The 14,797-nt window shown below is 34.1% G+C and overlaps 1 protein-coding gene across 1 annotated transcript in view; it reads left to right on the top strand.

Moving 5' to 3' along the window:
* Positions 1-14,797, top strand: part of Atad2b (ATPase family AAA domain containing 2B) — a 141,171-nt gene that overhangs the window by 57,995 nt on the left and 68,379 nt on the right. The window contains exons 14-15 of the mRNA XM_026392374.2: positions 8,788-8,947; positions 12,890-12,980. Coding sequence (XP_026248159.1) covers positions 8,788-8,947; positions 12,890-12,980 — 251 coding nt within the window. The remainder of the gene's footprint in view (positions 1-8,787; positions 8,948-12,889; positions 12,981-14,797) is intronic.

The following is a 14,797-nucleotide window of genomic DNA, read 5'->3' as shown; positions in this document are numbered from 1 at the left end:
GAAAGGTAACTGCCATCATGAAAACACACAGAAATATAAAACACACTAGTAGAGCATGAAGAATCAATCTTTATCAACACAGTAAACTACTAAACCACAAAGATGAAGAGCAAGAGAAGAACAAAGGATATCCAAAACATAAGAACATTTAACAAAATTACAGGAGTCTTTTACCTAACAGTAATAACCTAAAATGCAAACAGACTAGATGCCCCAATTAAAATTTATGGACTGGTGGAATAATATAAAAAAAGAAGACCCAAGATACTTTGCCTAGAAGCAGCTCAATTCATCAGTGGAGAGAGACAAGAGACTGAGAGAGAAAGGATGGAAAAAATAATCCATTTGAATAGAAATTAAATGGAAGCAGGCAGGAGTAGTTATACTTATATCAGACAAAATAAACTTTTAAGACAAAAAAGAAATAGACACTATATAATGATCAAGGGATCTATTCAACAAGGAGATATAATGATTATGAGTGTATGTGCACCTAGCGCTGGAGCACCCAGTTTTATAAAACAAACAATGTTAAATCAAGAGGGAGGGACAGGCTCCAGTGCAATAAGCAATAACAACGAATAATTTCATCACCCCACTTTCATCACTAGACAGATCTCCCAGACAAAAAAAGCAAAAAACATCAGTTAACTCTGTTGTAGACAAAATGGGCCTGACATGTACAGCACTTTTCATCCAACAGCTGCAGAATACACATTCTTTTCATCAGCACGTGGAACATTCCCTAGAATAGACCATATGTTAAGCCACAATGGAATTTTAAAGAACTTTAAAAAAATTGAAATCATATTATCTATCTCTTTTGATCACAATGGAATAAAATTAGAAATCAACAAAAGAAATTACACAATACATGGAGACCGAATAATACAATTTTGAATAAACAATGCCTTACTGAGATAAAAAAGGAAATTAAAAAACTTCCCAGGGTCTGGATGTGGAGCTTAGTGGTATAGTGTTTGCCTAGCATGTGGAAGGCCCCAGCACTGAAAGAAAAAGAAAAAATAACTTTTCTCAAATATGTTAAAAATGAACACACATCATACCAAAATCAATTGGCTACACTGAAAGCAGTACTAGCAAGGATGTTTATAGCAGTAAATGCCTCCATAGAAAAAATAGATAGATTTCAAATGAACAACCTCATAGTGCTTCTGTAGGAACTAGAGAAGCAACAACAAACCAAACCCTTAATTAGTAGAAGAAAAGGTAAAAAAGATCAAAGCAAAAATACATGCAAAATGTTAAAAAATATATAAAAGATCAATGAAAGGAGAGATGGTTTGTTTATTTTATTGGTAAGAGATATTTTTTGAAAAGATAAAACCAACAAACCTTTAGCTAGATTAACCAAGAAAGAGACTCAACTAAATACAATTAGAGATGAGAACAGAGACACTACCACAGAAATACAAAGCATTGCCAGTCACAGTGGCATATGCCTGTAATTTCAACTTTTCAGGAAGTTGAAGCAGGAGGATTATATGTTCAAGGCCAACGTTGGCAATTTAGGGAGACCCTGTCTCAAAAAAAAAAAAAAAATAGATTGGGGACGTAGCACAGTGGGAGAGTTCCCTGAGATCAATCTCATATACTGCAAGGGAGCAAAAAAAAAATTACAACAAAGAGAAACACAGGACTGATGGCTTCACTGCTGAATGTTACCAAACTTATAAAGAACTAATGCCAATTTTTCTCAAACTGTTCAAAAAAATTAAAAGTGAGGGAACCCTTTCAAAATCATTCTGCAAGGCCAGCATTAGTTAGAAACCAAAACCAAAGATACAACAACAACAAAAAACTGCAGATGAGTGTCCTTATTGATTATATGCAAAAAATTTCAACAGAATACTAGCAAATCAAATCCAATAGCATATCAAGAATATTATTCACTATGACTAAGTGTGATTCATCCCAGGAATTCCAGGATGATTCAATATATGCAAATCTGTAAACAGAGTTTATCATATCAGCAGAATTAAGGACAAAAATCATGATCATCTCAATAGCTGCAGAAAGAACACTTCATAAAATTTTATGATTAAAGCTTTTATGACTAAAGTATGATTAAAGCTCTGAACCAATTAGGTAGAGAAGGCTCATACTATACATAGTAAAGATTACATATGACAAATCCATAGCCAACTTCACACTGAATGGGGAGAGGTTTAATGTTTCCTCTACGATCTGGAAAAAGATAAGGATGTCTACTGTCACCTTATTTAACAGAGTACTGAAAGTTTTAGCCAGAGAAATTAAAAGAGATAGAAATAAAGGCATACAAATAGGAAGGGAGGAAGTTATGTCACTGTTTGCAGATTATATGATTCTCTATAAACAACAAACTAAAAAATCTATCAAAAACTATTAGGACTGATAAATGAATTCAGTAAAGTTGCATGATACAAAATCAACATAAAAAAATAAGTAGCATTTTATACACCTTTAGTGAACTTGGTGAGAAGTAAACCAAGGAAGCAGTTCCATTCACAATAGCTACAAATAAACAAAAATGCCCAGGAATAAATGTAACCAACGAAATGAAAGACTTCTACAATGAAAATTACAAAAATTTCAAAACACCATTGAAAGAAATGAAAGATAACATTAAAAAAAACACTCATGTTTATGAATTGAAAGAATTAATATTGTGAAAATATCCATACTACCCAAAGCAATCTACAGATTCAGTTCAATCCTATCAAAATACACCTATGATATTCTTCACAGAGTGGGAAAAACTAAAATTCGTATGTAAGCACAAATAATTTCAAATAGTCAAAGCTATCTCGAGCAAGAAGGACAAAGCTGGAGGCATCAAGATACTAGATTCCAAGGCATAATAGAATCACATTAGTTAAAACAGCATGATATTGACACAAAGCAGACACGCAAGCCAATGGAATAGAATAATGATCAAGAAATAAACCCACGGGGCTGGGGATGTGGCTCAAGCGGTAGCGCGCTCGCCTGGCATGTGTGCGGCCCGGGTTCGATTCTCAGCACCACATACCAACAAAGATGTTGTGTCCGCCAATAACTAAAAAATAAATATTAAAATTCTCTCTCTCTCCCTCTCTCACTCTCTCTTAAAAAAAAGAATTTATAAGAATTATTTAAAAAAAAAAAAAAAAAAAAGAAATAAACCCACACAACATCTACAGCTAAAGGATTTTCCACACAGATGCCAAAGTATGCCTTGGAGAAGGTACATCCTCTTCAACAAATGGTTCTGGGAATACTGTATGTCCACATGGGGAAAATTAAAACTATATCCCTGTTTTCCACCTTTTACAAAAACCAGCTCAAGATGGTTCAAAGACCTACATGTAAGATCTGAGACTACTAGAAGAAAACTTAGGGAAAACACTTGCAAGACATTGGTACAAGCAATGGTTTTCAGAATAGAGTTTCTAAAGTACAGGAAACAAAAGTGAAAATTGACAAATGGGATATACCCCGAAATCAAAAACTTCTGCATATCAAAGCAAACAACAAAGTGAAAAATAAAAATAGAACAAGAGAAAATATTTGCCAGCTGTTCATCTGACAGAAGGTTAATGTCAAGAATATATAAAGAATTCAAAAAACTTAACAAAAAATACTAGTGATCTATAGACATGTTTCAAAAGAAGAAATACAAATCTCCAACAAGGAGCTGGGATTGTGGCTCAGCGGTAGAGCACTCGCCTAGCATGTGCGAGGCCCTGGATTCAATCTTCAGCACCACATAAAAATAAATAAATAAAATAAAGATATGTGTCCAACAAAAAAATAAATATTTTAAAAAAATCGCCAACAAATATATTATTAGCCATCAGGAAGTGCAAATAAAACTATAATGAGATATATCACTCCACTTAGGAAGGCTAAGAGCAAAAATAAATAAATTCTGGCAAGAATGTGGAGAAAAATGTACTCTTATACACCTGATACACCTGATTATAATGTAAATTAGTACAGCCATTGTGGAGAACACTATGGAATACTGTTCAGAATAGCCAGACATGGTGGCACATGCATGTAATCCCAGTAGCTCAGCAGGCTGAGGCAGGAGAATCCTGAGTTAAAAGCCAGTCTCAGCAACTTAGCGAGACACTGTCTCTTAAGTAAAAATACCAAAAAATGGACTGGAGATGTGGCTCAGTGGTTAAGTGCCCTTGGGTCAATCCCTGATACACATACACACAAAAGAAAAAAAAGAAGTAAATTTACAATATGACTCAGCTATCCTACTGGGTACACATCCAAAGCAATAAAGTCAGTATATCAGAGATACTTGCACAAACATGTGTATTGAGACACTAGTCACAGTAGCTACGAGATGGAATCATCCTAAGTGCCCCGTTGATATAAGAATTGAAAAAAAGAATGTGATACATGTACACAATGGAGTATTATTCAGCCATAAAGAATACTGTGAATGGATAATTATGAATGTAATGCATTCCACTGTTGTCATGTATGAAAAAAAAAAACCACAAACAGTCCTTGGCTGGGGTTGTAGCTCAGTGGTAGGGCGCTTGCCTTCCATCCATGTATGAGGCACTGGGTTCCATCTTCAGCACCACATAAAAGTAAATAAATAAAAAAGATATTGAGTGCATCTACAGCTAAAAAACAACAACAACAACAAAGAATACAGACCTGTTATTTGCAGTAAAATGGATGGAACTGAAGGACATTATGGTAAATGAAATAAGTCAGATGCAAAAAGACAGATAATGTATGTTCTCTTTCTGTATGAAAACTTTACAAAAAAGTTCAACCTGGAAGTAGGGCAGTGATTACTAGATATTACTAGATAAAGTTCAACATCTTTATTTTATTTTTATTTGTATAGACAAAGCTATACAAGTTATGTGCCAATGGGGAGTGAGAAAAGGGAGGTTGGACTTGATTAGTGCACATTGTATGCATCTATGAAAATACCACACTGAACTCCATTAATATGTACAAGAAACATTCTTAGTTTTGAAACCTGAAAACTTTTAATTTGGGGACTATGACAAGCATGATTGCTGTGAACACTTCTGATCATCATAGATTACAGTCTATGATCTAGTAAGACAAAGCTATACAAGTTATGTGTGTTAGAGAGGCAAAAGTGATACTGTTAACTTTATTGATGATAGCATTAGTGTGTGGAAATTCCAAAGCAATTGACAGATAATTATTAGCAAGTTAGTTCAATCAATATAAATATGAATTTTATATTTACCAATAATTATGCAGATATGATATTGCTATTTACAATGTGATTTTAAAAAGAAGTTACTAGGAATGAATCAGAAAAATTCTCATGTCACATTTATGCAGAAAATAATAAAGCTTCATTGACAAAACATTAAAGAAAGATTTAAGTGGACAGAAGTATACATTAATCAGTGGATTCAGTACAATTATTTTAAATCATATTTTTAAAAAAATTTGACAAGATGATTCTGAAATTTATGTGAAAATACAAAAGATTAAGAATAATGGGGGGCTGGGGATGTGGCTCAAGCGGTAGCGCACTCGCCTGGCATGCGTGCGGCCCGGGTTCGATCCTCAGCACCACATACCAACAAAGATGTTGTGTTCGCCGAGAACTAAAAAATAAATATTAAAAAAAAAAAAAAAAGAATAGTGATAGGCTGGGGTTGTGGCTCAGTGATAGAGTGTTTGCCTAGCGTGTGTGAGGCACTGGGTTCAATCCCCAGCACCACATAAAAACAAACAAATAAAATAAAGGTATTGTGTCCATCTACAACTAAAAAAAAAGAATAGTGAAAAGTCTTATGGAAGAACAAGTTGCCTACCAAAGCCTCTTATAGTTAAGATAATTTCATATTGATGGAAAACTAGACAAATAGACTAATACAACAGAACCTAGAACTGTAACTAAATGCATATGTATATGGGGTATGGGTGGTTGATTTTTCTAAGGACAATACAAATGTGGGAAAGGAGCCTTTTCTATAATGCTGGGAAAATTGTATATAGATTTTTGAAACATAGCTAGACCTGTTTGAAGAAACAACCTGCCTTCATACCATAAAAAGCAGTTAATTCCATTTGGGGTTTAGTTCTGTATTTAAAAGGCAAAATAACACTTTCAGATAATGTAGGAGAGAAGGTTGGGCACAGGCAAGTAGGCCTCGAATGGCATGTTAAACAGTTTGGGCTTTATTTTCAACATAATAGGGGTTAGTTAAGGATTCTGATTGCTCACATTTTTTTTTTTTTTTAACAACTTTTGGTAGAATTTAAGCTAGATTGTAATTCTGTTTCTAGTCATGTTTGAGACTATAAATTGAAAACTGCTGATAAAGTACAAATTGTACTTGAAATACCTGTTTTTTAATTTTATTATTTTATTAATTTTTTTTAGTTTTCGGTGGATACAATATCTTTATCTTATTTTTATGTGGTGCTGAGGATCGAGCCCAGCGCCCCGCGCATGCCAGGCGAGCGCGTTACTGCTTAAGCCACATCCCCAGCCCTGAAATACCTATTTGTGATTGGAAGATACCAAAGAAAATTTCAAGGTTAAATATGAACTTTACAATGCTTCTCCCCTTTTTATTTCTTGACACCTAGGTCAGAAATTTTCAGTTCTTCAGTTAGAAAAATACGAATCACAAATCTTTTTTAAATACAAACACTGAGTATCTTGCATTTTGATTTTGTTTATACATTTTTAAAACACAGCTAGAATAGTGTTTTGGGGAAGTTTGGGAAAGGAGACACCTGTGGCCCTAAATTTTAAAAAAAGTTTTTTTTTAATACTATGGGGCTTTTGATGGTTGGGCATGAAGGTACACTCCTGTAATCCCAGTGACTTGGGAGGCTGAGGCAGGAGGATTCAAAGTTCAAGGCCACTCTCAGCAATTTAGCAAGACTGTCTTAAAATTAAAAACAACAGAGGGCTGAAGATGCGATGGAGAGGCAAGCGCCTCTGAGTTCAATCCCCTGTACAGAAATAAAGAGAGGAAGAGAAAGAGGCTCTTGCTATGTTGTTCAGGATGTCCTGCAACTCCTGGGCTCAAGCCTTCCCCTGCCTCAGCCTCCTTGAGTAGCTGGGACTGCAGGTACATGACATTGTACTTAAAACAAAAATAAAAAACAAAGATGGCTTTGTTGAGATACATAGCTGTGTGTTCATGGCTGTGTGTTCATAACTGTGTATTCACTTATTTTAATTCATTGACTTTCATTATATCTACAGAGTTCTCTAACCATCACACAATCAATTATTTTTAAGTTTTTTTGAGAGAGAGAATTTTTTTAATATTTATTTTTTTTTACTTTTCGGGGAACACAACGTCTTTGTTTTTTGTATGTGGTGCTGAGGATCAAACCCGGGCAGCAAGCATGCCAGGAGAGTGCTACCGCTTGAGCCACATCCCCAGCCCTCACACAATTAATTTTATTGCCTTGGAAACTTGATACCCTTTAGCCATCACTCCCAGTCTTTCCATCATGCACTGAAGCTCTAAGAAACCATGTGTACTTTCTGTTACAGGGTTTGCCTGCTTTGGATAGTTCATGTAAATCGAACTTTACATTATGTGGCCTTTTATTTCTGTTTTTTCAGTTAGCATAGTATTTTCAAGGTTCATCCATGTTACATTGTCTATTGCGTTTTCTTCTTTTTTAAAAATTAGTACTGGGGGATTGAACCTAAGGCCTCATCCATGCCAGGAAAGCATTGTATCTCTGAACTACATTTCCACCCCATTTTATTTTATTTTTTTGAGGCAAGATTTCCCTAAGTTGCCAGCTGGCCTCAAACTTGAGATCCTCCTGGAATTTATAGGTGTGTGCCACCATACTTGGCTTCATTTTTATTGAGTATTATTTTATAATTTTATAATAACTTTTTAAGTATTATTATTCCACTTTTTGCATGTATTTTATTTATTAGTCGATAGAAATTTAGCTTTTATTCACCTTTTGGCTAGTATGAATATGCTGATATGAACATTCATGTATAAATTTTTGGGGGGCATTGCTGGATCATATGGTAACTGTTTAATGGCGAGGTGGACTGCCAGACTCTTTTCCAAGAGGCATACCACTTTTCCTTTTCATCACGTGTTTGAGTGTTCTTCTTTCTCGACAGCCTTACCAACACTTGCTGCATCTGACTATAATAAGTCATCCTATTGGGGTCAAAGAGCACCTTATTTGGTTTGATTTGCATATGCCTAGTACAATGATATATCCTTTGTATATCATCTTTGGAGAAATGTTATTTCAATCTTTTGCCTGTTTTTAGGTTTGATTATTTGTCTTTTTATTGTTCAGTTGTAACAGATATTTCCAAATCTAGATCTTTATTAAATATATTGTTTGCCAATAGTTTCTTCTTTGGGCTTTTTGTCTTTTAACTTTCTGGATCACATCCTTTGAAGCAGAAAAGTGTTTAAATTTTTTGCTTTTTATCATCTATTTATTTATTTATGGTCTTGGAAATTGAACCCCGGCCCTTGTGCATGCTAAACATGAACGCTGCTCCCAGTTTGGTTTTCAGTTTTGACCAAGTCCATTTTATCTTTTTTTTTTTTTTTTTTTAACTGCTGTGCTTTAAGTTTTTGTTATTATATTTTCTGGGTGCTTTCAAAAATGATTTCTGTAATCACTTGATCTTGTATTAATAGGCATTTGCAGTATAATTATTTTATTAACATTTAGGAGTGGAAAAAAAGTGTAATCAGCAGTATTTACAGTTTTTTTCTGTCATTTAACATTTTTCAAATTTTGTCTGAAAATTTTTTGCAGCTCAATAGTGTCAACCCTCCTTGCTTTAATGGATGGATTAGATAATAGGGGCGAAATCGTTGTTATTGGTGCTACAAACAGACTTGATTCTATAGATCCTGCACTAAGGAGACCTGGTCGTTTTGATAGAGAATTCCTTTTCAACTTGCCTGATCAAAAAGTAAGAGTTTTTGTTTTTAGTATGTTAATATTTATATGTAACTCAATTATAAAGTAAGAGTGTGTGCGTGTATGTGTATACATAAATATGTGCACACAGGAACACACACCTACTCTGGTTGATATTTTATGAATTTTCATTGTTCAAATTTTATACTTATATGATATCTTAGTTAAAAATTTATAAACCTTATGCTTCCATTGTTAAACAATTTATTTTTTTCCTATTAGCAATTATCATAAAGTTTATAATTTTTAGGAAGTAAGAGGAAAGTTTTTTTTTTTTTACTATTTTTTAGTTGGTAATGGACCTTTATTTTATTTATTTGTATGTGGTGCTGAGAATTGAACCCAGTGCCTCACACATGCTAGGCATGTACTCTACCACTTGGGCTGAGCCACAACCCCCGCCCAAGAGGAGAGTTCTTGATTATCTTTTTTTTTTTTTTTTAAGAGAAAGAGAGAGAGAGAATTTTTAATATTTATTTTTTTTTAAGTTTTCGGTGGACATAACATCTTTGTTTGTATGTGGTGCTGAGGATCGAACCCGGGCCGCACGCATGCCAGGCGAGCGCGCTACCGCTTGAGCCACATCCCCAGCCCGAGCCACATCCCCAGCCCTTGATTATCTTATTGTAGATGCTTACTTACTCTTTTCTTTAGTTTTCCAGAATGTAGTAATTATCTTGCATGGTGATTTTGTGTCTCTAGTTAACCAAAATAGTTTTTATCTTATTAAGGACCCAGTATCCAAACTTTCATAGTAATAATCGTATATTTAATTAAAAGCAGTATATGTTTTTCATTACAGTGAATTTTTTAAAAGAGTATGTATTATTGTATGGCTTTGATCTTAGCATTCTATGTGAACTGCCTGGTTTACAAACATAGTTGTGAAAGGCTTTGTGATTAGAATTGTGAAGGACACTATAGCAAAATGAAGGCTCCCCTGTGTAGAACAGTTAATACATCAATTTGACATCAGTTTGCATAGTTGATACTTGTTGACTCAAATTTGTATTTGAGTCCAGGCAGTAAGATAACTTTTCTTTGTCAGGACAGGAAACTTACATGTCATTTTTGTTGCCCAGGTATAACTTCTAGGAAAGTGCCCCAGTCATAGAAGGGAGTTTAGTTGTAGGAGACAAGGCAAAAGTGGTGGGTGTAGTCTATTTTGGCATGGAGAAAACATCTATTTTGGCATGGAGAAAACATCTAACATTCTAAGCACAGAGTTTTGGCTGTACTAGTACAAAGGGAACACGTTTAGTTCTAAGAGATACAGACAGTGTCCCTGCAGCCCAGGAAAGCTATTTCCTTGATTTCCCTTGTTTAAGAGTAAACAAGGGCCAGAGCAACGTTATCTGATAAAACTTTTTGTGATGATGGAAATGTATTATTTCCATTGGCCGTTGATGCACCATCTAGTATGATAGCTGCTACCCAAGTTACTATTGAGCACTAAAATGTGACTAATGTGACTAAAGAAGCTATGTTTATATTTTGTTAATGTTCGCTAGTTTAAACTGAAAATTCCATTATGAGACCAGTGACTTCCTATATTGTATAGATCTCAGACATAATTTTGCCCATTAGTTTTCCAGCACATCAAGGAAACTATTCTTTTTATTTATTTATTTTTTTGGGTGCTGGATATTGAACCCAGGGCCTTGTTCATGCGAGACAAGCACTCTACTAACTGAGCTATATCCTCAGCTATATGTAAGACTGAAATCTAGCATCATTTTCTCAAGCTTGGGTCTTTGGAAAAGGCTGTTTCCCTTTTTCTCTTACATAGTATTTAAGGGCATGAGATTAGATGAGATCATCATGCCTTTTGTCAGTTAGGTAAAAGGAAGAATGAGGAGAGTGGGATATTTTGGAAGCCATTTGAGAAAAAGTTTATCAGTGGGGGCAGTGTGATTTACTGTGTCACATGATGCTAAGTCAAATCAGAAAAGGACCGAAAATTGGTCATTGTGTTTAGCATTATATATAGATGGCCATTGATTGTCATGAGAGAAGTTTAGTAAGTGGTTGGTGTAAAAGCTTGACTTCTATAGAGTTAGTTCAAGAGAGAACTGGAAGAAATTGGTGGCAGTTAATATAAGTAAGTTTTTCAAAGAATTTTGTTAAAAAAGGAATCACAGAATTGAGCTGATGTTAGGGAAATGTCAATGAGAGAATGTCTTTTGTTGTTTTTAAGTTGAGAAATCCTCAGTAGAGAAGGAAGTTTTTATGATGAAAGTTAGAGATGACCTTACTAAGCAAGAGAGGATAGGACTTAGTGATCAAGTGGCAAGAGTGACTTTAGACAAGAATGGTTAGTTGATCTCTGACAATAGAGGAATACAAGACTTTTTAGATACACAGTCTAATGGTGTGGGGAAAATATGGAAGTCTTTCCGATTGTTTCAGTATTCTCTGAGTTAGGAAGCAAGGTCATCAGCTGAACGTGAAGCTCTGCCTTAAACTATGTGCCAGGACAATAGCATAATTAATAGCCTAGAGAAGGAAGTATTAAGGGTAGTAATAAGAATCTATTTAAGTCTCTAATTTAAACCAACAGGAGTCAGTGACTCTTATTATGCTATGGTTTTGGCAATAGAAAATCGTGACTCTGGCCATTTCACCAAGTAAAAGTTCAACAAAATTAGGTTTTGGTTCTAGATTTTAATAATTTCATTAACTCTTCTTTACCATAAAATAGTAATATCTTCTATGTGCAACCACACTTCATTTCTTTTTTATTGTCGTAGCTGTCATCATCATTACATATGTATATGTATGTGTGTACTTGTGAATCCTAAAAAGTGAGGGGTTTGAATTTGCCTTAGGTGTCATTGTTGCTTAACAAAGCTCAGTGATTATATGCCTTTCATTGAGTGCTGGGTATCCTTAATGTTACTACAGTGTCTTCTTTTAAGAGTCTACCCTTCTCAGAAATTTTATTAAGAAAAATAAGCTTAAAGTTAAGAGAAAAAGGTCATGTCAAAAGCAGGACTGTAGTCTTTCACTTCATAGATAAGATGACTTATTATTCTATATGCTTTGGAGATTAAAAAACATAATAAGCACCTCCTGGTTTCTTCATTTAAATCATTTTTTTTCTTTATGTGTTGGTTTTAGTATAGTAAAAGAAAGGTGAGTCTGATTGGGTTATATAAAGAGCATGTTACTTAAATGTTTTAGAGACCCGATAATAACTTTCTGGTCTTAGGTAATTAATTTTAGTATGTCAGACCTTCATTACTTATTTCATAAAATGAGGAGATAGGATAGATCTTTTTGAGGTATATTTAAGGTTACATTTTTTGACACATTTTTGATGCTCTAAGGGTCTAATAATAAGCAGTAGCTATGCTGCTAATGAAGTCTGTTTAGATTCTTAATATCATAGGGTTTATATGCTGTCATATGATATTTTTTTTGGACTTTGATTTTTTACTTTTTGTGGATCTAGTCAGGCAGATACTTCAAGGTGGAAGAAAATAAGTGTCATGTAGCTGGAACTCCTAACTTTGAACTTGCGATTGAATCTACAGCTATTAATTCTAGATTTGGTCCATTTTTTGAGCAAGATTTATCTTTATGATTTTGAAGTTGTTCGTCTTTTGGTTGTTGGACCCTAAATTCCATATCAAGTCAGTAAGATTGTCTTGATTATGATTTTTCATGTTTCAAGCAAGCACAGGTAGCAGTGTTGAGGGAAGAAGATTGTTTTGGTTGCTGGACCCCAGATTCCTCATCGAGTCAGTAAATTTATCTTTTTTATGATTTGTTTTGTGTTTGAGGGAATAATGCCTCAGGTTGACATGGATGTTAAGGTGTTTAAATTGCTTTTAAAATAAAAAATCATTTTTTGGTGGTATGGCTAGTCAAAATTTGTTCCAGCTAGTATATTTGAGGGGTTGATGGTATTTATTCATCTTCTTCTTCTTAGGCAAGAAAACACATCTTACAGATCCATACCAGGGATTGGAATCCAAAATTGTCAGATGCTTTTTTAGGTGAACTAGCCGAAAAATGTGTTGGTGAGTGCTACTCTTTGAATTCTTTGATTGTCACTGTTTATTCTGTTCAGCCTCCTTTTCCCCTTATGTTTGAAATGTGAACAATTATAGTTATATCTTTGGTTGTGCAATAAGATGGCTCTGGCTTCATACTTGAAAGTTATTTCATTTAAAAGTTTCAACACTTCCAAGTTAGAATTTTAACTATCATTAGGTTTTGCTTAACAAAGCTCAGTGATAATATGCCTTTCATTGAGTACTGGATATGCTTAATATTACTACAATGTTTCCATTTAGGAACTGACTCTTCTCAGAAATTTTATTAAAAAAAATACGCTTAAAGTTAAGAGAAAAATGTCCATATCAAAGGCAGGACTGCAGTCTTCCACTTCACAGATAACAGAAATGGGCTTATCTTTATTCCTATGGTCTAGAAACAAGTTGGGTGGATTGGGTCTTCAAAGAAAACACTTAGTGGTATTTAGTAATATTTTCCCAAATATAAAACTTTCTTAATTAGTTTTAAATTCATCACAGAATGGAAGATCTCCCTACAGAGTGACTAAACACTACTATCCTAAAAGGATGGGGTGAGAGAGCATTTATATACACAGGAGATGGAATTCAGGGTTTTGGCTCTAATTAGGTCTGAAATAAAAAGAAATACAATGTTAAGGACTGGAATATACACACAGGGATTTTTGCTTCATTCATTTTCTCTCTTTTTTTTTGGTCTGTTTTTCCCTCATGCTCTCAAAATATAAATTGAAAAAAAAAATCTTTCTCCATGAACTTTTTAAGCATTATGAACAAATCCCCTAAATAAGTTTTGGGAAAACTTTAAAGTTACCAAAACCAAAAAAAGAACATCTTAATTAAAAAAAAATTCATTGTAATCCACCATCAAATAATTAAAACTTAAGTAGAAAATTAGTCCATTCAGTTAGCTACATCCGAATTATCCTCTTCATCCACAGGGACCTCCATCTCCGAAGCAGCATCCCTCAGCTTTTGAACCACAAAGACCTCGACTTCTTCTGGTGAGGAGAAAACGTAAATCTCTCCAGCACTACTCCAGTTTAAGCTTTGCCTGGTATAAGAGAGCATGCGCCAAACCCATTTCATGTAAATTTGGCTTGACCTTTGCAAAGCCTTGTGCTGCTTAATGGGAGAGGGTGGTATTTGGTAAAAAATCCAGTCTTTCCCCTTTTTGAAATTTGTCCCTTTTTATTTATTATATTGTATCATAATTCAAATCAGACTGGGAAAGATTTGTAGACTTTTCTGTGATTCTTATCACAGAATGATCCTTAACTGAAATAAGCAGAAATCTTTAGATAATTTTGGAGAATCCCTAAGAGATAGATATTCTACAATTATTTTCTATTATCCAGTCTACCATCTGGAATATTAGAATATTATACCCTCTAGTTTAACTCTTTATTCCAAATATTAGAATCCTAGTTTCCCTTTGCATTTCCGTAGGTCAATACTTCTCACCCTTTCAAGTGATTTATTGTAGCTTTTAGTTTCTTAAGTTTTAAAATTGTAATGAGAAAAATTTTTACTGGACTGGGTGGCAGTAAGTAAATACAGAATCTGCTTATATTGCCATTTTCTTTCCGGATAATGAAATAAAACTCCATTATAATTAAATGACTTTTGTTTTTGGATGTGACATTTATTCCATCTAAGAAACCAGTTCATATTTTTAAAAAAAATCAATTGCACATCTTCAAATAGGAATGAAATAGTAATAAATTTAAAATCCATTATGAAATAAGTTTTTGTATCCCAAACATGTTTACCCATGTATTGGTTCAGTTCAGTGAAATTTA

Source organism: Urocitellus parryii, chromosome 12, assembly GCF_045843805.1.
Source record: "Urocitellus parryii isolate mUroPar1 chromosome 12, mUroPar1.hap1, whole genome shotgun sequence".
In the NCBI taxonomy this organism is placed as follows: Eukaryota; Metazoa; Chordata; class Mammalia; order Rodentia; family Sciuridae; genus Urocitellus; species Urocitellus parryii.
Note: the sequence above shows the minus strand (reverse complement) of the source record. Positions and strands in the feature narration are given on the sequence as shown.